This window comes from Rhinoraja longicauda, chromosome 20 (assembly GCF_053455715.1).
Source record: "Rhinoraja longicauda isolate Sanriku21f chromosome 20, sRhiLon1.1, whole genome shotgun sequence".
Taxonomy (NCBI): Eukaryota; Metazoa; Chordata; class Chondrichthyes; order Rajiformes; family Arhynchobatidae; genus Rhinoraja; species Rhinoraja longicauda.
The window spans coordinates 1,457,248-1,481,442 of record NC_135972.1 but is presented as its reverse complement, the minus strand read 5'-3'; the positions used below and the strand labels follow the sequence as shown (position 1 = coordinate 1,481,442).

Below are 24,195 nucleotides of genomic sequence, written 5' to 3'. Positions count from 1 at the left end.
CCACCTATCCATGGTCTCCATAGATCCTGTCTGACCCGCCGAGTTACTCCAGCACTTTGTGTCTTATTCGGATTGTGGACTTTGTCTTCCCTCACTCCGACAGCCCCTCTCTCCTTCATCCCTGCAGCATGCTTCATTCAGCAGCAAGTGTCAATCCAATGTACCTGGAGCAATGTCCTCAACTCGAGTTGGCAATTTTAGATCCTCCTATAATGTTTGCATCTGCCATCTTATACAGCAACAACTGAGAATTTAGGTTTAGGTTTATTATTGTCAGATGTACTGAGGTACAATGAAAAGCTTTGCTTTGCATGCTATCCAAACAGATCTGATAATACTATACGTAAAAACAATCAAGCCAAACTCAAGTACAATAGGTAGAGCAAAGGGGAAGATACAGTGTGCAGAATCTAGTTCTCAGCATTGTAGTGCATCAGCTCCACAGACAAAGTCCAATGTCCGCAATGTGGTAGAGGTGAATCTCACAGTTTATGGAAGCTTTTGGCAGAAGTCTAACAGGATGTCAGTTTCAGCACAACATTACACATGGAAACTTGGTAAGTTTGTTCTGTTAACCTCACAATTGAAAAGATAGATCCTTATGCAATTTGCATTAACAGTGTTGGAGTGGCCAATGGTATAAACAGATAGGAAAAGTCCAGAGGGATATGGGATAAATGTGAATCAATGGGACTAACTCAAATGGGTCACCTTGGTGGGCATGGATCAGTAGCCTGTTTCTGTGCTGTACCGCTATGACTGATTTAATATAGAAAAATGCTCAGTAATTCCTATTCAAGAGAGTCAAGATAATGGTCATATGTACTAACAACAGAACAATGAAATTCGTACTTAGAGCAGCATAACAGGCCTGTAAACAGATATAGATAATATATAATAAGCAAAAATCCAATAAATTAATAACTGCAATACTCGTGCAGAAAACCCAAAGTCTAAGCTTACTGCAGCTAAAGACAAGTCCACAGGGGTTCGCCATGATTATTGTTCATTCTCATTTTATTCTTAAAACAATTTTCAGATTAGTCTGAATGAGTCTGAAGAAGGGTCCCGACCCGAAACGTCACCCATTCCTTCTCTCCAGAGATGCTGCCTGTCTGGCTGAGTTACTCCAGCTTTTCGTGTCTATCTTTAATCTGAATGATCGACTGAAAGATTTGGTTTCACTCAATCACAAAGCTTCTAGATTTCATGTCCATTGATCAATATATTTCATCAATAGTGCAAACAATTATATCCAAATGTGTGACAGCAAAGGACTCTCTCCGGATACTGGTGCAATAGATTTTCCATATAATCCCAGCAGTTTCAATTACAATTCCTTGCATGGGTGAAGGTGATTTCCACTTGTCGGGACAAAATGTTAACAGATTCATTTCTTCCTACGCATCGACTTTCAAGTAATTCAATTACCAATATCCTAAATATGACCAGCAATTTAAAAATAAACAAAATGATACATGCAAAAGTAAAAGCAGATGAACAACCAGCTGGAAACACTTCCCTGACTGCGGTTAAATTTGACTGTCATCATTGTTCATCAATGCTTCATAACTCTTCACGTCTCCAAAATAAAATAAGCTCTTGTACAGAGGGTCCAATATCCGAGTTAATAATCCAACTCAATTTCACACAAAATAATTTGCTTTATTTCCGGCATTACATAATTCTGCATAATTCCCCTTTATGGCTATTGCAGATTGTGCGGGCACAAGTTTAACTTATTCAGTAGTAGGGAATAGGTAAATGTTCTAATGTAAACCCCAGCAACTTTACCAATGCACAACTGGAGATGGGCTCCCAGCACGATCTGTACCCACCTACTGGAAGCGAGAATGAAATCTTATGTGGTTTCTGCAAACCACCCTACCCTCATCGATCAGCTCCTCAAAATACTTAACAAGTTAGTAAAACACAATCTCCAGCAGACAAATCCATGGAATGCCACTAATTAGCCCACTCTCTTCCAAATGCAAGTAAATCCTATCCTGGAAAATTCTCTCCAGTAGCTTCCTTTAGACTTTATTTTAGAAGGTACTGTCGTGTTTGAAGGTAGACAAATCTCCAGGACCTGATCTGATATATCCGAGGACATTGTGGGAAACTAGAGAGCAAATTGCGGGAGCCCTGGTTGAAATTTATGAGTCGTCCTTAAATACAGGAGAGGTGGCAAATGTTGTACCTCTTTACAAGAAGGGCTGCAGGGAAACTGATGGGAACTATAGGCCGCTGAGATTAACAGTTGTAGTTGGTAAATTACTGGAGACTATTCTGAGGGATAGGATATACAGGCATTTGGATGAGCAAGGGCTGATTAGGGATAGTCAGCATGGTTTTGTATGTGGGAGGTCGTGTCTCACAAATCTGATTGATTTTTTTGAAGACAGGACCAAAAAGGTTGATGAGGGCAGAGCTGTAGATGTTGTGTACATGGACTTCAGTAAGGCATTCGACAAGGTTCTGCATGGTAGGCTGCTCTGGAAGGTTAGATCGCATGGGATCCAAGGAGAGATAGCTGAATGGATAGCAAATTGGCTCCATAGAAGGAAGCAGAGGGTGATGGTGGAAGGTTGCTTCTCAGACTGGAGGCCTGTGACTAGTGGTGTGCCTCAAGGTTCGGTGCTGGGCCCATTACAGTTCATCATCTACATTAATGATTTGGATGAGAACATATAGAGCAAGATTAGCAAGTCTGCTGATGATACAAAAGTTAGTGATTTTGCAGATAGTGAAGATGGTTGTGAACGATTGCAGCAGGATCTGGATCGATTGGCCTGGTGGGCAGAGGAATGATTGATGGAATTTAATACAGAGAAGTGTGAGGTGTTGCATTTTGGGATGTCGAACAAGGGCAGGACCTACACAGTAAATGGTAGGCCTCTGGGTAGTGTTGTAGAGCAGAGGGATCTAGGAGTACAGGTGCATGGTTCCTTGAAGGTCGAGTCACAGGTAGATAAGGTGTAGCTGGGACATTGTTGGCCAGTGTGGGTGAGTTGGGCCAAAGGCACTGTTTGAGTTTAGGAGCAGGGAGGTTCTGCTGCAGTTGTACAGGGCCTTGGTGAGACCGCACCTGGAGTATTGTTTGCAGTTTTGGTCTCCTAACCTGAGGAAAGACGTTCTTGCCTTAGAGGGAGTACAGAGAAGGTTCACCAGATTGATCCCTGGGATGGCGGGACTTACATATGAGGAAAGACTAGATAGACTGGGCTTGTACTCGCTGGAATTTAGAAGACTGAGGGGGGATCTTATAGAAACATATAAAATTCTTAAGGGGTTGGAGAGGCTAGATGCGGGAAAATTGTTCCCGATGTTGGGGGAGTCCAGAACCAGGGGTCACAGCTTAAGGATAAGGGGGAAGTCTTTTAGGACCGAGATGAGAAAACATTTCTTCACACAGAGAGTGGTGAGTCTGTGGAATTCTCTGCCACAGAAGGTAGTTGAGGCCAGTTCATTGGCTATATTTAAGAGGGAGTTAGATGTGGCCCTTTTTGCTAAAGGGATCAGGGGGTATGGAGAGAAGGCAGGTACAGGCTACTGAGCTGAATGATCAGCCATGATCATATTGAATGGCGGTGCAGGCTCAAAGGGCCGAATGGCCTACTCCTGCACCTATTTTCTATGTTTCTATGTTTCTATGTTTCCACACTGCATCACTCTATGACCCCATGACTAAGGAACAACAATCTTCCTTGATTATTTAAGATTCATGTTTTTACTTTAAATTATTTTAGTTTATAAGCTTTGATTGTTTCCTACAGCTGATCAATGGATTGCACTGAACAGCGAGCTCTATGCATTCACACTTTCTGCCTTTCTCTTAGATCAGCTAAGAATCAGGAAAATCCATGGAACTATCGGTAGTTTGCCATTACCTTGAAAGACAAAACATATCATCAGGGCCGGCAAACTAAATGTAATCAGGTTTTTGTTATTTTAATTCTTTCAGAAGAATCTGTGAAATATCCAATTAAACTGTACATTTCAGAGTCTGAAGAAGGATCCCAATGTGAAACATCGCCTGTCCGCGTTCTCCACAGATGCTGCCTGACCCATTGAATTCCTCCAGCACTTTGTGTCCATGTTCTCCACAGATGCTGCCTGACCCATTGAATTCCTCCAGCACTTTGTGTCCATGTTCTCCACAGATGCTGCCTGACCCATTGAATTCCTCCAGCACTTTGTGTCCATGTTCTCCAGAGATGCTGCCTGACCCGCTCAGTTACTCCAGCACTTTGTGTCTTTTTTCCCCCAACCTGAAATGTCACCCGTCCATTTCCTCCACAGATGCTGCCTGACCCATTGATTTCCTCCAGCACTTTGGGTTTCACTTATGATTCCAGCATTTACAGTCCCTTGTGCAAACATTTTCAATTATTTTAGGTTTATGATGAAGAGAAACATTAAGCGTTAAAAAAATCCAGGAGTGACATTTAATCTAATACGGCTGTACTGATTGCTTTGTATGTAACTTTGTAGCAGCTGTAACAAAGTAGAATTATACAATACAGAAACAAGTCCTTTGACTCCAAGACACTGCCAGCAATTAAACATCCATTTATGCTAATCCCTTTTTATTCCTCTTACATTCTTACTAGATTCTACCATTCAATTACACACTACTGGGCAATTTGCAGTGGCCAATTCACCTAGCAACCCACGGCAAGTCAGTGGATATTATTTAAGGCAGAGATAGGCCAATTCTTGATTGGAATGGTGTCAAGGGTTATGGGGAGAAGGCAGGAAAATGGGATTAGGAGGCAGAGATCAGCCATGATTGAATGGCGGCGTGGACTCAATGGGCCGAATGGCCTAATTCTACTCCTATAACTTGTGAACTTGCCTTCGGAATGTACAAGAAAACCGGGGCTAATGGAAGAGAGAGAGAGAACAGATGAAGTACGCAGACAGTACCAGAGGTCAGGATGGAACCCGACGCACATACGCTGTGAGGCAGCAACTCGACTGGCTGTGTCAGTGAGCAGACTTTCAACGAGCCTTGTCATCCAGTGACGATGTGTTACTATTGAATATGGGACAAGTGGCAGGGATTGGCAGGAGCTGGCATAGGAGAGGAAATGGAGACAAATATTTTTTAAAGCTAATTGAATGCATAAAAATATATTCTTTGTAGACCCATTGATGCACTGCGAGCCCTATGGCAGACATCACCCAAATGCAGGAAAGAATAAAATAATGCGACTTCAACACAGGCGAACAGTTTTTAAAAAGTCCTGTGAAAGAGTGAATGGATTAGGCAACACTAATCAGCCCTGATTTCAACACCATTCTCGTACAGAGGCAGGGGAAAGAATATAGCATTATCTATTGGAAGATTAGAATGAACACGGGAGGAAATCTCAGATAAGTAATGAAATGCCCAAAATAGCAAGTCGGCCCAGTCAAGTCCAGACACCAAACAAATACAGAACTCACTGCCCACCCCCCCCCCCAATACAGAGCTCACTGCCCCCCACCCCCCACCCCCCAATACAGAGCTCACTGCCCCCCACCCCCTACCCCCCAATACAGAGCTCACTGCCCCCCACCCCCCACCCCCCCCACCCCCCAATACAGAGCTCACTGCCCCACCCCACCCCCCCACCCCCCAATACAGAGTTCACTGCCCCACCCCACCCCCCCACCCCCCAATACAGAGCTCACTGCCCCCCACCCCCCACCTCCCAATACAGAGCTCACTGCCCCCCACCCCCCAATACAGAGCTCACTGCCCCACCCCACCCCCCCCCCACCCCCCAATACAGAGTTCACTGCCCCACCCCACCCCCCCACCCCCCAATACAGAGTTCACTGCCCCACCCCACCCCCCCACCCCCCAATACAGAGCTCACTTCCCCACTCACCCCCCAATGCAGAGCTCACTGCCCCCCCCACCCCCCAATACAGAGCTCACTGCCCCACCCCACCCCCCCACCCCCCAATACAGAGCTCACTGCCCCACCCCACCCCCCACCCCCAATACAGAGCTCACTGCCCCACCCCACTCCCCCACCCCCAATACAGAGCTCACTGCCCCACCCCACCCCCCAATACAGAGCTCACTGCCCCACCCCACCCCCCAATACAGAGCTCACTGTCCCACCCCCCTACCCCCCCCAATACAGAACTCACTGCCCCACCCCACCCCCCAATACAGAGCTCACTGCCCCACTCCCCCCAATACAGAGCTCACTGCCCCACTCCCCCCTCCCCCCAATACAGAGCTCACTGCCCCACCCCACCCCCAATACACTCACTGCCCCATTCCCCTCACCCCCCCAATAGAGCTCACTGCCCCACTCCCCCCCACCCCCAATACAGAGCTCACTGCCCCACTCCCCACTCCCCCCTCCCCCCCCAATACAGAGCTCACTGCCCCATCCCACCCCCAATACACTCACTGCCCCATTCCCCCCACCCCCCAATACACTCACTGCCCCACTCCCTCCCCAAATCCTGAGTGCCTGTGTATAGTGATGTCGATGAATACTCTCTTGGAGTTCTGCAGGTGTGCAGTAGAGAGTATATTGACTGGTTGCATCACGGCCTGGTTGGGCAACAAGAACAGCCAGGAATGAAGGAGATGACAGAGAGTGGTGGGCACAGCCTGGTCCATCATGGGTACAGCTCCCCACTGTGAAGGCATCTATGGGAGGCATGCCTCAAAAAGACAGCCAATATCCAACACCCACACCACCCTCTCATTTATCTACTGCCATTGGTCGGTACAGGAATGTGAAAACAGTAACTGGAGGAATCCCACGCAGTTACGGGGTGAACATGCAAACTCCACACAGACAGCACCCTACGTCAGGATGGAGCCCAGGGCTCTAGCGCTGTGCGGCAGCAGCTCTACCAGCTGTGCCGCCCTAGAGTGTGTTTTATGCACAACATGCTGTGCAGCGACTTACCCAGACGTGAACAATACGTCTACTATTTGGAAAGGCAAAGGAAGGTGGTGCATTGGAACCAGATCCCAGCTCCCCTCAAGTCACTGAAACCATAATTATTTTTTTGTTCTTTGCCAACCAGTCAAAATAATAACTTCCTACCTGGCAGTACTGTGGGAGTACTTTCAATACAGCTTCACATCAGATAAAGGACAAACCTCACCATAGGTTTTTCTGAGAGTAACAAGGGATGGGCAACAATTACTGGTCTAGCCAGTGGCATCTACATTCCATCAGAGAACAGAAAGTCAATAGTGATTTATTTTGTGAAACAGACAGTGTTTGCCCATCTAACAATTTAAGGTGGAACTCTTAAATCGATAAGGGAGCCAGTATGTTGGGACTGTCAAATAACACTTGCAACACTAGATTAGGGGTCAGGGAATCAGAATTGGTTAGCGGACAGAAACCGCAAGAATAAATTTGGTCTTTTCTTTCAAGTTTTCAACATGGATGATCAACAATAATTTGCAAGGTATTGCAAAGGGGCAGTGAGTACAAAAGTAAGAAAGCCCTGCTGCAATTATGTACGGCTTTGCTCAGACTACATATGGAGGCCTGTCTGAAGTTTTTCATACATAGATACAGCGCGGAAACAGGCCCTTTGGCCCACCAAGTCCGTGCCGACCAGCAGTCCACACACACTAACACTATCCTACACATACTCGGGACAATTTACATTTATACCAAGCCAATTAATCTACAAACCTGTACGTCTTTGGAGTGTGGGAGGAAACCTAAGATCTCGGAGAAAACCCACGCAGATCACAGGGAGAACGTACAAACTCCGTACAGACGGCGCCCGTGATCAGGATGGAACCCGGGTCTCCGGCGCTGTACCACCGGGCCACTCAGGAAAGGATGTACCTGCCTTGAAGGGGGTGAAACAATGGTGAGTGGAGATTGGTAGAAAGATCTATTATAGTCTGGAATTTAGCAAAAAATGTAATTCCTGTTGCTTATGTTCTGATTTAATGTATCAATTCCCAAAACTTCTATATTGTCACAAAATGTTGTAATCTTTTTTCATTGCCTCAGTTTGAGTTTAAGACAGTGACCTAAAACAGAAAGGAACAATCCATTAGAATATGTGTAAGAAGGAACTGCAGATGCTGGTTTACACTGAAGATAGACACAAAATGCTGGGATAACTCAGCGGGACAGGCAGCATCTCTGCATAGAAGGAATGGGTGACCCAGGTGTGCTGCTATATATCGGCAAGACCATGCGCAGTCTCGGCGATCGTTTCCGCTGAACTCCTCTGCTCAGTTCGCCTAAACCTACCTGATCTCCCGGATGCTCAGCACTTTAACTCCCCCTCCCACTCCCACCCTGACCTTTCTGTTCTGGGCCTCCTCCATTCTCAGAGTGTGGCCCAGCGCAAATAGGAGAAACAGCACCTCATATTTCACTTGGGCAGTTTCCACCCCAGCGGTATGAATATTGACCTCTAACTTCAAGTAACCTTTCCTTTCCCTCTCTCTCCATCCCTCCCCCTTCCCAGTTCTCCGACCAGTCTGACTGTCTCTCTGATTACATTGCATCTCTGCCTGCTTTGTTGTCACCTTCTCCCAACTAACAATGGGCTAGTCTACATTTGCCATGATCTGCATCTCTTTTGATCTCTTCCACTTGCTTATCTCTGTAACTCTCTCTCCACTGATGCTCAGTCTGAATAAGACCTTCGTTCTATCCAGAGATGCTGCCAGCATCCTGTGTCTAAACCAGTAGAATAAACTGTGTTGAATTGATCAATATCACATCAGCTGTAAAAGTAACAGGAATAAGAGGGGATGTGATCTGGTGTGAAGTTCATTTTAGTTTATTGTCATGTGAAGTTTGTGATAGTGTTCAAGCAATTGGCCAAAGCAATCATTTTGTCAGTTTGTCATCAACTGTGTTCATACCAATAAATCATTTTGTTTTAAAAACAGTTTTTAAATGACTGGTGTGCTGGGAGGAACCGCAAATGTCAGACCGAAGACAGACACAAAAGGCTGGTGTAACTCAGCGGGTCAGGCAGCATCTCTGGAGAACAGGAATAGTTTCAGGTTGAGACCCTTCTTCAGACTGAGAGTCAGAGGAAAGGGGAACAATTTGAATTGGTTTAGTATTGTCAGATATTGTACAGATATAGTGAAAATTAAGCAAAGAATGGAAACAATATTTCTGCATGTATTGTATCACTTTGTCCATTTTAAGATACATACAGAGCCAATCCATGCCTCTCCAGTAAATAACCAAACAATAAGGATCAGACCTTTCCAAACCTCAGTCTCCAGCCAGCATCTGCAGTTCCTTCCTACACACTCCAAGTCACCTCCATTGGCCAAACCTGCTGCAAATGATTGAGTGTGCCCACAGAATCACTGCATCACCCACCAACTCACAAACTTTTCCACTTTCATGGGGTTAGCTATCACAGTTTTAGATCAATTATCATTGCTAATGCAACAATTTATGTTCATTAGGCTCGTTCAGAGAAACAGCATGGAAACAGGCCGTTCGGCCCACCGAGTCCGCAGTTTACATAAGCCAATCAACCTATAAACCTGTGGGAGGAAACCGGAGCATCCGGAGAAAATCCACGCGGTCACGGGGAGAACGTACAAACTCCGTACAGACAGCACCGGTGGTCAGGATCGAACCCGGGTCATTTCGCTATGAGGCTGTGCTGCCCCACGCCCACTTTTAAGATACACAATTCAAGTAAAAGTCTAAGTAGAACCTGTTCCAATTATGTGTCATTGCGTAAGAAGTTTTTGGAAAAGAGATCTTCCTTGGGCATGAAAAGGCGCAATGTAATGCTTTAGAGCAAGGTAACCGCAGTCCGCAGGTCAGTTCAGAACCGAACTTCACAACAAATCGAATGGAGTGTCCTGAATACATTTCAAACCAAAACGATATTCATTTACACATTGGTCTGGATCACAACTGAGCAACTTAGCTGTCTATGTCAGAAGACACGAGCAGTTACACAATCACGGACATTTCAATGTAACTAAATGTTGGACACACATTTACCGAACTTTATTCCCTGTGTCCTTTGGAAAGAATTATTTGGGATGCATAAACTTCATAACCAAACAAAGTGCCGAGAAAGCATCCAGTGCTAATTTGGTCGAGGATATAAATTCTGGTCCTCAAAGTAAACACTTCTCCGAATAGATTTAGACATTTATTTTCGAGGGACATTTACTTGCAGCCAAACTTATAACGAATTCAGTCACTTCGCATTGTGTTACAAGTGGGACGGAGTTTACTCGTGTTCTTGAGTCAAACGTGTAGGAAGGATGCTGGTTTAAACCGAAGACACAAAAAAGCTGGAGTAACTCAGCGGGACAGGCAGTATCTCTGAAACGTCACCTATTTCTTCTCTCTAGAGATGCTGCCTGTCCCGCTGAGTTACTCCAGCCTTATTGAGTCAGACATTGGGCGGTAAAGTTGTCAGTAAAGACTGGGCACTCACACGGAGAAGTGGTACAAGAAGCATTTCCAGCCACTGGGTCTCTCGAGGAAGTTGTAGACGTCTCCCTGCAGGCTGGTCTTGGTGAGGTAGGATCGGTAGAAGTGGATGGGTGGGCTGCTGGCGCCGCAGGGGATGCCGGCACCGTTGTACACAGTGGCCGCGTCCTGAGCGGGTACAAGCGGACAAGAACGACTGTCAGAGCCGAGCCTGGCACCGCGGGCAGCCGCGCCCCGCCGGCCGCTACTCACCTGCTCCTGGAGACAGTCCATGGGAACCTCGTCCGCTTCATCGCTGCAGTACCTCATACCCGTCCTCCGCTGCCCGCCGCCGCTCTCTGCTTCTCAATCCATGGCCAAGGCGGGGCGGACCATCTGCGCCCAGTGATCGCCGCACACACACTGGCTCAGCGCGCTGTGGAACAGAGCACACACAGCACACGATCAGAAACTAATGCCGCTGCCACTGGCGTCGCTCATCACACGAGTAACGGGGAAGGTCACACAGGGCAGCCACAGCGGCTGCTGCCATAAGGACCGCAATCACATCAGACCTTAATCCGCGATAAAGGCCAACGCAAGGGCAGCGGGTGGCACTGATCAATGCCCCGTGCCCATCACCACCAGCAGCTGCTGATCAATGCCCCGTGCCCATCACCACCAGCAGCTGCTGATCAATGCCCCGTGCCCATCACCACCAGCTGTTGCTGATCAATGCCCAGTGCCCATCACCACCAGCTGATGATCAATGCCCAGTGCCCATCAACACCAGCTGCCTCTGCTGCTGATCAATGCCCAGTGCCCACCACCAGCTGCTGACCAATGCCCATCCTACACAGCCCGGCCACCCCCACCATCTGCTGATCAATGCCCAGTGCCCACTATCACCAGCTGCTGATCAATGCCCAGTGCCCATCACCACCAGCTGATGATCAATGCCCAGTGCCCATCACCACCCCCACCAGCAGCAGCTGCTGATCAATGCCCAGTGCCCATCAACACCAGCTGCCTCTGCTGCTGATCAATGCCCAGTGCCCACCACCAGCTGCTGATCAATGCCCATCCTACACAGCCCGGCCACCCCCACCATCACCAGCTGCTGATCAATGCCCAGTGCCCACTATCACCAGCTGCTGATCAATGCCCAGTGCCCACCCCCACCAGCAGCTGCTGATCAATTCCCATCCTACACAGCCCGGCCACCCCCACCATCACCAGCTGCTGATCAATGCCCAGTGCCCACTATCACCAGCTGCTGCTGATCAATGCCCAGTGCCCACCACCACCACCACCAGCTGCTGATCCACCGCGCACAGCGGTGAGGTCGGTCCCGGTGTGAGCAACTATTCCCAGTTTTCGCGTAACTTGTGTTGTTGGCGGCGCCGTTACTGTTTTATTCACCTGCGCTTCATCTGCAAAACATGCACCTGCGGGTCCCGGTGCAGGTAGCCGCCGCCGCCGCCGCCCCGGGGGGGAGAGTGGGCGCGCTGTGTCCCCGGCGCCGCCTCACCTGCAGCGGGCTCGTGCACCTGGAGTCCCGGAGCGCGCGCCCGCAGGCGGCGGGAACGCGCACACACGCGCGACCCTTCCCATTGACGGACGCGCGCGCTCCGGAATGGGCAGCGCACCTGTCACACCCACACCTGTCACACCCTCACCTGTCTCACACACACCTGTCACATCCACACCTGTCTCACACACACTTGTCACACCCACCTGTCACACCCACACCTGTCACCCACACACACGTCACACACACACACCTGTCACACCCACACGCACCTGTCACACACACATCTGTCATACCCACACCTGTCACACACACACACCTGATACACACACACCTGTCACACCCACACGCACCTGTCACACACACACACATCTGTCATACCCACACCTGTCACACACAAACACCTGTTACACACACACACCTGTCACATACACACACCTGTCATACACACATACCTGTCATACACAAACACCTGTCACACACACAACCTGTCACACACACAAACACCCACACACACCTGTTATACCCACACCTGTCACACACAAACACCTGTCACACACACACCTGCCACACACACACACACCTGTCACACACACCTACACCTGTCACACACACACAACCTGTCACACACACAAACACCCACCCATACCTGTCACACCCATACCTCTCACACACACCCACACCTGTCACACCAACAACCCCACCCCCCTCTGGCTTCGCATTTCATGCCTCCTCTCCTTCTCTCACAGCCATTTGTCTTTTCATCTCTGGCCTTTGTCCACACATCTACCATTCATCTTCCCCTCCTCTTGGGCAAAAAACACATTAGCTAGAAAGCACATCTCAACAGATTCAGAAGGTGTTTCTTCCCCGCTGCAATCAAACTACTTGTCGTCCTCCTTTAATTTACAAGAATGATTCCGGGAATGAAGGTTAACATATGATGAGCGTTTCATGGCACTGGGCCTATACTCACTGGAGTTTAGAAGAATGAGGGGGGACCTCATTGAAAAGTACAGAAGAATGAAAGGCTAGGTGAATCTGGAATTCTTTGCCATAGAAGGCTGTGGAGGCAAAGTCAGTGGATATATTTAAGGCAGAGATAGATATATTCTTGATTAGTACGGGTGTCTGAGGTTATGGGAAGAAGGCAAGAGAATGGGGTTAGGAGGGAAAGATAGATCAGCTATGATTGAATGGCAGAGTAGACTTGATGGGCTGAATGGCCTCATTCTGCTCCTATCATTTAGGATCGTATGTGTTAGGATGTGGTCGCCATCTTCTAATCTACCTCTGCAGACTTTGGGGTTTTTTCTGCAGCTGTAACGCTGTAAACTATATTCTGCTCTCTGGGATTTTTCTGTTTGCACCACCTGCTGTACTTGTGGATGGCTAGATTGTACTCATGTATAGTAGGATTTGATTTGACTAGATAGCACACAAACAAAAAAGCTTTTCACTGCATCACAGTGCACGTGACAATAATGAACAGATTCCAACACCAATTGTTATCCTGTCTCTCACTGGTGTTTCATGGTTTCAGTAGATGTAGGGCAGAAATGGCATTGCAGCAACTTTCAAAGGTTTCTTTTGATAGGATCTCCCTAACCCCGATCACCATTCTCCTGACCTGTAAAGGTGCTGCCGTTTCCTCATTGTCTAAATAATGGAATTGCAAAATCCAACGCTCTTGTGGGACCACAACCCTTCATTACATGGTCTTCAGCAGTTGAAGAAGACTGATCACCACTACCATCCCAAGGGAAATTATGGGTGGGGAATAAATATGCTGGATGTTGCTGGAGCAGCAGTTTCAGACAAATGGGGGGGGGGGATTCCATCCACTCCTAATTCCTGCCTTTCCGAAGATGGAGTGGCTTTGGCACCGGAGGAGGTGAGTTACTCTTCGTTATGTTAGATCAAATAGATCATGGATTAACTCAATCGTAACTCCAGTCACCTCCAGTTTAAATTCCATTTGGAATATTTTGGAGGACCAAGAAACAAGAACTCCATCTCCCTACATTGGTTCCACGAGGCTTCCTTCATTATAAATATCTCTTTTACCAACAGGGAGACGTTGAGTACTAAGAGGGACCCGGTGGGGAGACGCCGAGCACAAGAAGATAAGACTGCACTAAGAACCTTTGAAACTTTGTTGGCACCAGAAACATGGCGACTCTTTGTGTACTGCAGGTGAGGTCTGCTGTATGATTTTACTGGATTATATGCAAAAAACAAAGAATTTCACTCCTCCTAGGTACATGTGACAACAAAGTGTTATTGAATCATTGAAACTTTCAGTCGGGTCAATAGAATTGGAGAGGAGTGTTCTGAATTTCCATTATCCTTTGACTACAAAATTGCTTTCTGATGTCAATATTGAATATCCTAGTTCTAATTTTAAGATGATACTGTACTCTCAATTCCTCCATCAAACAAAATATAATTTATCTATCTAACTTAATAAATTACTTTAATCATTGTGAACAATTAAATTAGATCAACCCTTAAGCTTATCTGTTTAGACAATCACTCAGGATTGAGGATAACCTGTTTCCATTTGGCATTTGCGAGTTCTTAGCAACTCAAGGGCTGGTGAGTTATATGGAGAGGTTGGATAGTCTGGTACATTTTTCTTTGTAGTCTAAGAGGCTGACCTTATTGAGGGGTACATGATCTAGCCCGGAATGATCTGCTAAACTAAAGCCTCCCTCTTACTCCATGTCCCTACTTACACAGTTTACTCTAGTTTACTAAGAATAACTGATATTTTATATTTTGTTGTACATTGTATGCATGGAAAGCTGCAGCAAGTGACAATCCCTTTGTTCCGGTTTATATTTGGTGCATATGACAAATAAACGCTCATGACTGTTAACAAAAATCTATTTTTACTCACTTAATTCACAGAGCAGTGGGAGCTATCTGGTGAGGATTACCTTGAGGACCTGCTATTTAACGTGTTTTCCAGCTCTCTCAACTCTTCCTGTCATTGGTGCACATAAACCTTAATTTTGCTTCTTCCCACTCATCTCACTGGAGAGACTACATCCTAATATATTCCCTTAATGTAACCCCAAGAAGTTAACATACAAGAGTCAAGAGTGTTTTATTGTCATATGTCCCAGATGGAACAATGAAATTCTTACTTGCTGCCGCACAAATGAATATGTAAACATAGTACACTGTAAACAATATAATAAATGAGAAAAAAGTTTAGTGTTTGTATATATGCATACATACACACACACACACACACACATATATCAGGACAAACTTTTGTTTGTTTGTTTTTATGTCTTGTTTGCTCTGTAAAGCGTCTTTGAGTATCCTGAAAAGCGCTATATAAATTAAATGTATTATTATTTTTATTATAATATATATACACACACACGTACACATAAAAGGTTATCCACTTTGGTGGTGAGACTAGGAAGGGAGATTATTATCTGAATGGTGTCAAGTTAGGAAAAGGGAACAACGAGATCTGGGTGTCCTAGTGCATCAGTCACTGAAAGGAAGCATGCAGGTACAGCAGGCAGTGAAGAAAGCCAATGGAATGTTGGCCTTCATAACAAGAGGAGTTGAGTATAGGAGCAAAGAGGTCCTTCTGCAGTTGTACAGGGCCCTAGTGAGACCGCACCTGGAGTACTGTGTGCAGTTTTGGTCTCCAAATTTGAGGAAGGATATTCTTGCTATTGAGGGCGTGCAGCGTAGGTTTACTAGGTTAATTCCCGGAATGGCGGGACTGTCGTATGTTGAAAGACTGGAGCGACTAGGCTTGTATACACTGGAATTTAGAAGGATGAGAGGGGATCTTATCGAAACATATAAGATTATTAAGGGGTTGGACACGTTAGAGGCAGGAAACATGTTCCCAATGTTGGGGGAGTCCAGAACCAGGGGACACAGTTTAAGAATAAGGGGTAGGCCATTTAGAACTGAGATGAGGAAAAACGTTTTCAGTCACGGAGTTGTGAATCTGTGGAATTCTCTGCCTCAGAAGGCAGTGGAGACCTATTATCTGAATGCATTCAAGAGAGAGCTAGATAGAGCTCTTAAGGATAGCGGAGTCAGGGGGTACGGGGAGAAGGCAGGAACAGGGTACTGATTGAGAATGATCAGTCATGATCACATTGAATGGCAGTGCTGGCTCGAAGGGCCGAATGGCCTCCTCCTGCACCTATTGTATATTGTCTAAAAAACAAATAGTAGTGCAAAAAGACAAAATCAATGCCCCCAATATGTAGTTCAGAGCTTATTGGAGGTTGTAGTGTTTAATAGCCTGATGGCCGTAGGGAAGAAACTGTTCCTGGACGTTAGTTTTGCAGGCTCCTGTACCTTCTTCCCGATGACAGGAGTAAAATGAGTGTGTGGCTAAGTTGGTTTCTGATGATGCTGGCTGCATTTTTGAGGAACCACAGTTCACTGACCTCCACCTATTTAAACCTCAGTTCCACCTGTGTTTTACTGCAACTCTTTTGTCCTCCACTTCACGGCACCAGACACTGGCGTTATCAGACACCTGCATTTGGTGATGAATGTTGGTATGAGTGTCCAGATATTCCTTTTTTGAACCTTCTGGGTGGCCATCCACCTATTATTGTGGGAAGTCTATCTCATTGTGGGAAGACCATCATCTAGTTCCTACAAACCAGGATTCTGTAAGCCATACGGAGAATCCAAAATCCACTGAAGAATAGAACAGAGCACAGGTTCAAGCTGCTGCAGGCAGTTACATGAACTGCCCTGTATGTCCCCACCTGGGATAAGCTGCACGCTATGGTTTGCACCTGTCACTCCATTCTAATTAGAGATGTAAATTAAACTCCTTAGATGGGAGATGATAATTTGTATAATTGATGTTGTCTATGTCAAACAGGAGAGTTATTTTTTCTACTCAATATTCAAAACAAATTAACCTAGTGTTAAATTATTTACTCATCTTTAAGAAGAATCAATTAAACCGTAATCAAAAGGAACTTGAATATTAGCTCTCTAAAAACTTAACCTCCAAGGTTAACAGGGCCTTCATCAGTCAGAGTATTGAGTATAGAAGTTGGGAGGTCATGTTGCAGTTGTATAAGACGTTGGTGAGACCGCATTTAGAATATTGTGTTCAGTTCTGGGCACCATGTTATAGGAAAGATATTATCAAGCTTGAAAGGGTTCAGAAAAGATTTACGAAGATGTTACCAGGATTAGAGGGTGTGAGCTATAGGGAAAGGTTGAGTAGGCTGGGTCTCTATTCCGTGCAGCGCAGGAGGATGAGGGGTGCTTTTAGAAAGATGTACAAAATCATGAGAGGAATAGATCGGGTAGATGCACAGAGTCTCTTGCCCAGAGTTGGGGAATCGGGGACCAGAGGACATAGGTTCAAGGTGAAGGGGAAAAGATTTAATAGGAATCCGAGGGGTAACCTTTTCATACAAAGGGTGGTGGGTGTATGGAACAAGCTGCCAGAGGAGGTAGTTGAGGCTGGGACTATCCCATCGTTTAAGAAACAGTTAGACAGGTACATGGATATAGACCAAGCGCAGGCAGGTGGGATGAGTGTAGCTGGGACATTGATGGCTGGTGTGGGCGAGTTGGGCCGAAGGGCCTGTTTCCACACTGTATCACAATGGCTCTATGGCAGCTTAGTGGCATAGCTGGAGTGGGCTGCAACTTGGCACAAGATGTTGGGATACGGTTGGAGGGAGTGTGGGTGGAGGGAGCATGGGGCCATGGACAGTTCAAAATTACAGAGGGAGGGAGAACGGGATTATTTTATTTCAAAATAAATATTTTTCCATAAATATATACTTTACAAACAGTATGGTGCGTGGCTCTTTTTACATTCGTAGTGTCGTTCCGTGTATACATTCGCAGTTATAACAAGGAACTACAGATGCTGGTTTATACTAAAGAGAGACACAAAGGAATGTGGAGGAGTTACTGTGGTGGATGTTCATGTTAAAATGTATTTTGTGTGTCCTGCTTTTTATTGTTATGACTGTATGGCAAATGAAGTTCCTCGTATGTTGCAAAACATACTTGGCTAATAAAGTATTATTGTGATTGTGATGGTGAAAGTGCTGGAGTAACTCAGCGCATCAGGCACCATCTCTCAAGAGGACGCTGTTCTTCCATTTTCTGAATTGACGATGGCATCTTCCACACAGGTACATCTCTGATATCTTCATGTTTCCCCGATCGTGTACTCCGTCCACAACAGCAGGCACGGCTCTCCACTGTGTCTAATTACCCACTCTTCCACTCTGAATACTTCTCCTCCCACCCAGAACAAGGAGTTCCCACCTCCACGCCTCACCTCCACGCCTCACCTCCACGCCTCACCTCCACGCCTCACCTCCACACCCCACCAGCCTTTCTGATTAATGGATCATGCCAATGGCACAAAAGTCAGCAATAATGTTGAGAGGGAGGTGCACAGTCGACAGCCACAGGATGACATTGGTCGATGCTTAAGATGGGGAGAGCAATGACAGATAGCATTTAATCATGAGAAGAGTGAGGTGATAAACTGTAGGACTAATACAGGTAGGACACAATGCATGGTATTGGTAGGACATACAAAATACATAAGGAGCACCGAGGAACAGAGGCACCTGACTGTACATAGAACAGTAAAGCACAGTAATGAGCCATTCGGCTCACAATGTTTGTGTCAAACATGATTCCAAGTTAAACTGATCTCATCTGCCTGTACATGATCACTCTATTCCCTGCATTTCCATGTGCCTATCTAAAAGGCTCTTAAAAGCCACTATCGTATCTGCCTCCTCCGCCACTCCAGGCAGCGGGTTCCGGACCCCACTACTCTCTGTGTCAAAAACTTGCCTTGCCCATCTTCATTAATCTTTCCCCCTCTACATGTCCAATGATCCTTGAAGTCGCAGCACAAGTAGATCAAGTGGTGAAGAAGGTTTATGGGATAATTCTCTCCCCTAGAATATTAGAGCAGGGTGTTTACGGTACATCTTCATAAAACACTCGTTAAGCCACAGCCACTACTGTACACAGACCATTGATCACCTGTTCACACACTAGTTCTATGTTATCCTACTTTCTCATCCACTCCCTGCAATTTACAGAGGCCAATTAACCTAGAAACCCACACGACTTTTGGATGTGGTAGTAAACCGGGGCACCGGAAGAAATCCATCCAATCACAGGGAGAATGTGCAGACTCCACACAGACAGCACCTGAGGTCAGGATTGAACTGGGTCTCTGGCACTTTGAGGCAACAGCTCTACCAGCTGCACCATGGTGTCGCCCAACTCTACATTGGTGTTTGTTCATTATTGTGATGTGTTCTGAGATACGGTGAAAAGCTTTTGTTTGCATGTTATCCAATTAAATCACATCATACTATACATGAGTACAGTCAAGCCGTATAATCAACCCTTACTCTGACTTCTCGACCAAAGTCACGAATGACGTCGGGCGGAAGAGGAAGGAGGTGCTACAGCGGGAGTTTAGAGAGTTGGGAAAAACGCTGAGAAGTAGGACGTCGAAGGTAGTTATCTCTGGACTGCTACCGGTACCTCGTGCTGGTGAGGCCAGGAACAGAGAGATAGAGGGTATGAATTTATGGCTGAGGGACTGGTGCAGAGAGCAGGGATTTAGATTTCTGGACCACTGGGATCTCTTCTGGGCTAGGGGTGACTTGTACAAAAGGGACGGGTTGCATCTTAACAGCAGGGGGACAAACATTCTGGCAGGCAGGTTTGCTAGTGTGACACCTGTGGCTTTAAACTAAGTAGTGGGGGGGAGGGGTTAACAAATTGTGAATATGAAGATGAGGTAAAAGGGAATACAGGAGATATTGCAAAAGACTTTCGGAAGAATGGGAACAGAAGTTCTAGAGCGGAAAAGAAATTAAGGGCAGGGCCAATTGTGAACGATGTGAGAGGGGAGGTAAATACAGAAGTTAAAGTGTTGTACTTAAATGCGCGTAGTATAAAAAATAAAGTGGATGAGCTTGAGGCTCAGTTAGTCATGGGCAAGTATGATGTTGTAGGGATCACTGAGACATGGCTACAAGAGGACCAGGGCTGGGAACTGAATATTCAGGGGTACACAACGTATAGAAAAGACAGACAGGTGGGCAGAGGGGGTGGGGTTGCTCTGATGGTAAGGAATGATATTCATTCCCTTGCAAGGGGTGACATAGAATCAGGAGATGTTGAATCAGTATGGATAGAAATGAGAAATTGTAAGGGTAAAAAGACCCTAATGGGAGTTATCTATAGGCCCCCAAACAGTAGCCTCGACTTAGGGTGCAAGTTAAATCAGGAGATAAAATTGGCGTGTCAAAAATGTAATGCTACGGTGGTTATGGGAGATTTCAACATGCAGGTAGACTGGGAAAATCAGGTTGGAAATGGACCCCAGGAAAGAGAGTTTGTAGAGTGCCTTCGAGATGGATTCTTAGAACAGCTTGTACTGGAGCCTACCAGGGAGAAGGCAATTCTGGATTTAGTGTTGTGTAATGATCCTGATCTGATAAGGGGACTAGAGGTAAAAGAGCCATTAGGAGGCAGTGATCACAACATGATAAGTTTTACTCTGCAAATGGAAAGGCAGAAGGGAAAATCGGAAGTGTCGGTATTACAGTATAGCAAAGGGGATTACAGAGGCATGAGGCGGGAGCTGGCCAAAATTGATTGGAAGGAGGCCCTAGCAGGGAAGACGGTAGAACAGCAATGGCAGGTATTCCTGGGAATAATGCAGAGGTTGCAGGATCAATTTATTCCAAAGAGGTGGAAAGACTCTAAGGGGAGTAAGAGACACCTGTGGCTGACAAGGGAAGTCAGGGACAGCATAAAAATTAAGGAGAGGAAGTATAACATAGCAAAGAAGAGTGGGAAGACAGAGGATTGGGACTCTTTTAAAGAGCAACAAAAGTTAACTAAAAAGGCAATACGAGGAGAAAAGATGAGGTACGAGGGTAAACTAGCCAATAATATAAAGGAGGATAGCAAAAGTTTTTTTAGGTACGTGAAGAGGAAAAAAATAGTCAAGGCAAATGTGGGTCCCTTGAAGACAGAAGCAGGGGAATTTATTATGGGGAACAAAGAAATGGCAGACGAGTTAAACCGTTACTTTGGATCTGTCTTCACTGAGGAAGATACACACAATCTCCCAAATGTTCTAGGGGCTGGAGAACCTAGGGTGATGGAGGAACTGAAGGAAATCCACATTAGGCAGGAAATGGTTTTGGGTAGACTGATGGGACTGAAGGCTGATAAATCCCCAGGGCCTGATGGTCTGCATCCCAGAGTACTTAAGGAGGTGGCTCTAGAAATAGTGGAAGCATTGGAGATCATTTTTCAATGTTCTATAGATTCAGGATCAGTTCCTGTGGATTGGAGGATAGCAAATGTTATCCCACTTTTTAAGAAAGGAGGGAGAGAGAAAACGGGTAATTATAGACCAGTTAGTCTGACATCAGTGGTGGGGAAAATGCTGGAGTCAATTATAAAAGACGAAATTGCTGAGCATTTGGATAGCAGTAACGGGATCGTTCCGAGTCAGCATGGATTTACGAAGGGGAAATCATGCTTGACAAATCTACTGGAATTTTTTGAGGATGTAACTAGGAAAATTGACAAGGGAGAGTCAGTGGATGTGGTGTACCTCGACTTTCAGAAAGCCTTCGACAAGGTCCCACATAGGAGATTAGTGGGCAAAATTAGGGCACATGGTATTGGGGGTAGGGTACTGACATGGATAGAAAATTGGTTAACAGACAGAAAGCAAAGAGTGGGGATAAATGGGTCCCTTTCGGAATGGCAGGTAGTGACCAGTGGGGTACCGCAAGGTTCGGTGCTGGGACCCCAGCTATTTACGATATACATTAATGACTTAGACGGAGGGATTAAAAGTACCATTAGCAAATTTGCAGATGATACTAAGTTGGGGGGTAGTGTGAATTGTGAGGAAGATGCAATAAGGCTGCAGGGTGACCTGGACAGGTTGTGTGAGTGGGCGGATACATGGCAGATGCAGTTTAATGTAGATAAGTGTGAGGTTATTCACTTTGGAAGTAAGAATAGAAAGGCAGATTATTATCTGAATGGTGTCAAGTTAGGAGGAGGGGGAGTTCAACGAGATCTGGGTGTCCTAGTGCATCAGTCAATGAAAGGAAGCATGCAGGTTCAGCAGGCAGTGAAGAAAGCCAATGGAATGTTGGCCTTCGTAACAAGAGGAGTTGAGTATAGGAGCAAAGAGGTCCTTCTACAGTTGTACCGGGCCCTGGTGAGACCGCACCTGGAGTACTGTGTGCAGTTTTGGTCTCCAAATTTGAGGAAGGATATTCTTGCTATGGAGGGCGTGCAGCGTAGGTTCACTAGATTAATTCCCGGAATGGCGGGACTGTCGTATGTTGAAAGGCTGGAGCGATTGGGCTTGTATACACTGGAATTTAGAAGGATGAGGGGGGATCTTATTGAAACATATAAGATAATTAGGGGATTGGACACATTAGAGGCAGATAACATGTTCCCAATGTTGGGGGAGTCCAGAACAAGGGGCCACAGTTTGAGAATAAGGGGTAGGCCATTTAGAACGGAGATGAGGAAGAACTTTTTCAGTCAGAGGGTGGTGAAGGTGTGGAATTCTCTGCCTCAGAAGGCAGTGGAGGCCAGTTCGTTGGATGCTTTCAAGAGAGAGCTGGATAGAGCTCTTAAGGATAGCGGAGTGAGGGGGTATGGGGAGAAGGCAGGAACGGGGTACTGATTGATAGTGATCAGCCATGATCGCATTGAATGGCGGTGCTGGCTCGATGGGCTGAATGGCCTACTCCTGCACCTATTGTCTATTGTCTATTGTCTATTGTATAACATTCTGGAACAGCAACACCTTCTGATGTGGTACAGTACATCCTTCAGAACTTAACACTGAATTCAACCGTTTCAGATATCAAAACTTCCAGTTCAAATGGAACGTCATTAACCTGAAACATTAGCTTCGTGTTAGCTTCTAGTATTTGCCTCCGCCGTTTGTATCTGACTTACCATATTTTTATTTGCTAGATTTGCTTCTATTTTAGTTTAACTGAATCAATAAAGTGGGTGCCCATGATTCCCAATTATTTCTGATTCTAGATTTTAACAATGTTTTTATCTTTTGATTTACTTACTAGAGTATTGTTCTCTGCTGACTCTGATCTTACCAGATTGTTGAAGATACCACGGTGCTGAAAGTGCTCTGTACTTCTCTCTTGTCATGGTTACAGCTGGTGTACTTGCATAAGGTTTTTTTCCCCGACGTCTTCACCTTCCCTCTCCGTGCTATCCTTGAGCAGCGTCACCCAGACATAAGGGGTCACTGGATCAATGTACTTTCTGCATTATCTAGTAACCCAAAGACTCTTGCCAAATTCTCAAATTACCTGAATGAAATCGACCTGCAAAAGCAAAAACTCCTTAAAGGGAAGCCATTCAACCCCTTGCTGCCTCGTTTCACCGTTAAACTTATCAACTTGCATTCTGATTATTGAAATAAATACACCAAATGCTGGAAATACTCAGTGAACCATGATTTGAGTTGTAACACTATTAAACCATCTAAATCTATGGTACATCCATTGAGAGGTCGAATGAATGGGGAAAGAATAGTTAATGGTAAGACCCTTCACAGCATTGAAGGGGCCCAAGCCCATCGTTCGCTGAAAGTGATAACACCAGTAGACGGGGTGATAAAGAAGGCATATGGTATGATATTCAACAGGATGGTCATTGTATATAAGAGTAAGAATGGCATATTGCAGGTTTATAAGACTTCGGTCAGGCCACATTTGGAGTATTGTGTGCCGATCTGGTCACCTTATTACAGAAAGGATCTAAAGGCTTTGGAAAACATGCAGAGGAGGTTGACCGGAATGATGTGTGGATTAGGGGGTATTAGCTACAGGTTGGACAGACTTGAATTGTTTTAGCTAGAATGGCAGATTTTGCAAGACCTATTAGAAGTATATAAAATTATGAGAGGCATAGATAGGGTAGAGTCAGAAGCTTTATTCTCAGGATGGAAAAATCAAATACTCGAGGCCATAGCTTTAAGGTAAGAGGGACAAAGTTTAAAGGAGATGTGCAGGGCGTTGTTTTTACACAGAGGGTGAGTGGGTGCCTGGAACCCATTGCCAGGGGTAGTGGTGGAGGCACATATACGATAGTGGTGTTTGACAGACTTTCAGATAGGCACATGAATATGCAGCGAATGGAGGGATATGGAATATGTGC

General features: G+C 45.8%; 1 protein-coding gene across 3 annotated transcripts in view; it reads right to left on the bottom strand.

Moving 5' to 3' along the window:
• Nucleotides 1-23,254, bottom strand: part of kcnq1.2 (potassium voltage-gated channel, KQT-like subfamily, member 1.2) — a 184,145-nt gene extending 160,891 nt beyond the window's left edge. For all 3 annotated transcript variants that reach the window (XM_078416718.1, XM_078416720.1, XM_078416719.1), the window contains exons 1-3: nucleotides 23,127-23,254; nucleotides 10,683-10,845; nucleotides 10,435-10,598 (exon numbers count right to left, since the gene is read on the bottom strand). In XM_078416718.1, the coding sequence (XP_078272844.1) occupies nucleotides 10,435-10,598; nucleotides 10,683-10,739 (221 nt within the window). In that variant the 5' untranslated portion in view covers nucleotides 10,740-10,845; nucleotides 23,127-23,254. The remainder of the gene's footprint in view (nucleotides 1-10,434; nucleotides 10,599-10,682; nucleotides 10,846-23,126) is intronic.
• Nucleotides 23,255-24,195: the final 941 nt, after the last annotated feature.